This window comes from Acanthisitta chloris, unplaced genomic scaffold, assembly GCF_000695815.1.
Source record: "Acanthisitta chloris isolate BGI_N310 unplaced genomic scaffold, ASM69581v1 scaffold46025, whole genome shotgun sequence".
NCBI lineage: Eukaryota > Metazoa > Chordata > Aves > Passeriformes > Acanthisittidae > Acanthisitta > Acanthisitta chloris.
This window is the reverse complement of record NW_008672879.1, coordinates 1-2,161: the sequence shown is the minus strand read 5'-3', so window position 1 is coordinate 2,161 and position 2,161 is coordinate 1. Positions and strand designations below refer to the sequence as shown.

Genomic DNA, 2,161 nt, shown 5'->3' with positions numbered 1-2,161 from the left:
CTTCCCTCTGGCCACCTATGCCCCTGTGGTTTCAGCTGAGAGAGCTTATCATGAGCAGCTGTCAGTGTCTGAGATCACCAACTCCTGCTTTGAGCCAGCCAACCAGATGGTGAAGTGTGACCCTCGCCACGGCAAGTACATGGCCTGCTGCCTGCTGTACCGTGGGGACGTGGTGCCCAAGGATGTCAACGCCGCCATTGCCACCATCAAGACCAAGCGCAGCATCCAGTTTGTGGACTGGTGCCCCACAGGCTTCAAGGTGGGCATCAACTACCAGCCGCCCACAGTGGTGCCAGGAGGGGACCTGGCCAAGGTGCAGCGTGCCGTCTGCATGTTGAGCAACACCACAGCCATCGCCGAGGCCTGGGCTCGCCTGGACCACAAGTTTGACCTGATGTACGCCAAGCGCGCCTTCGTGCACTGGTATGTGGGTGAGGGCATGGAGGAAGGGGAGTTCTCCGAGGCGCGGGAAGACATGGCTGCTCTGGAGAAGGATTACGAGGAGGTGGGCCTGGACTCCTACGAGGATGAAGAGGAGGGCGAGGAGTAGAGAAGCTTCAGCCAAAAAGGACTGTGCTCCTTCCCCGTGTTACCTGCAGAAACCCTTTGCAATAAACCGTTTCAGAGCCTTCGTGTCTCCCACTATCCCCCCAGCTGTATCGGTTTCTTGCCAGGTCAGGTGTGTGGTGAGTGCTTCAGCCCTGCTGCTGGTGCTGCTATGCTTCCTCCCAGTGCTCTGCTCCAGTTCCAACTCCCCACATAGGTAAAAGCCCCATACCAGAGGGGTATGGCCACGACAAATGGCAGGTGGTGCCCAAGCATGTCCATCAAAGGGGTCCAGAGGAGTGCTGATGATGTGACAGGAAAAGCATCTCAGGCATGGGGTCTGAGAGTATCTCCGTGCTCTCCTTGTGCTGTTCTGCCAGTGCTCTGCCACCCCCAGGGCACATGGCCCCATTCTACCTGCCCCAGATCGTCTTCTGCCTTGTCCCCATTCTGAGTACTCTCACTGCCCTGACTGGTGGTAAGTATTCCCAGCGTCAGCTCCTGGCTCCAGCGACAAACTGGAGATTTCTGTTACCCATTATCCAGCACGCTGGTTCCAGAGATTAATTTTCCCTGCTTACCGCTAATGCTCCAGCTATATTGACCCACGAGGGCTGTCCTCCCTTGCCCTCCTCCTCCCGACATGCATCCATGTCAGCTGCAGGGAAGAGGGGGAGCTATCCACAGCTGCTGGAGCACAGCCAGGCACTCATCCCACTGTGCAGGGTTGCTGGCATGGCTCTGCATTGCCTGTGACCAGAGTGCCAGGCTCAGGCTGAGTGGTGCCTGCTGCTGTGCCAGGGCAGGAGTTGCTGCCCCTCACACCAGCTGCTGCTCTGATCCACTCCTTACAGAGGTCTGAGTGTGAGGAAAGGAAGGAATCTGCTTCTTCAGGAGTAATTCCATCTCAGACACCTCTCTGTGTCTTCACAGAGACCTGACTGTCTCTGTGTCACCAGAAGGACATAGGAGTTGGAATTGTGTCCTATTACCTTTTTCTAAAAGTTATCTCACAGCTTTGATCTGGACCCTGAGGACCACAGCAGTGTCTCCTGGCGTGCTACTGAGCAGCAGAGCCCCATCCATCCCCATGGGCAGGGAGGGGTATCTGTGTGAGCCCAGGCCCTGGCAGCAAGGACAGAGCCCTCTCCCTGCTGAGTCGGCATCCAAGGCTGGTGGTCCAGGCATCCTCAGCAGCAGGATCATCCCTGGCCCTGGCAAGGCTGGCTGTGCTGGCTGGGGCTCAAGCAGAGCTGCTGCTCTGAGTGTAGTCACAAGTTATTAACAGCAAGCGGGCTGCAATGACCTTTTTTTGGCAGCCCAGATTTGTTGTGCAGATCTGCAGCCTCACAGGGTTGTACAGCACTGCCTGTCTGTACCCACTGTGAGAAAAGGGCAAACCTTGGTTGGAAGCTCCCAGAATACTGATGGTGAAGGGAGGTCTGGGGCCACTCTGGGCTCCAAAGTCTGATGCGTGTCTCTATCATGGTTCTCCTCCTTTCTTCTGTTCTAGAGGCCCAGGTGGTCATGGGGTGTCCCCAGATCCCAGGGGGGAGCTGGTTGCAGAGCAAGTTAGGGGCTGGTCTACCTGCTCTGGCTCTGTGACGGTGGCTGA

At 57.0% G+C, this 2,161-nt stretch overlaps 1 protein-coding gene across 1 annotated transcript; it reads left to right on the top strand.

Annotated features, from left to right (window-relative positions):
• Positions 1–4: 4 nt before the first annotated feature.
• Positions 5–554, top strand: LOC103802218 (tubulin alpha chain-like; the record flags this gene model as incomplete). Its single annotated transcript, XM_009074672.1, has 1 exon — positions 5–554. A coding segment is annotated over one exon (546 nt), but the record flags the coding sequence as incomplete, so codon positions are not given.
• Between the last annotated feature and the right edge of the window lie 1,607 nt (positions 555–2,161).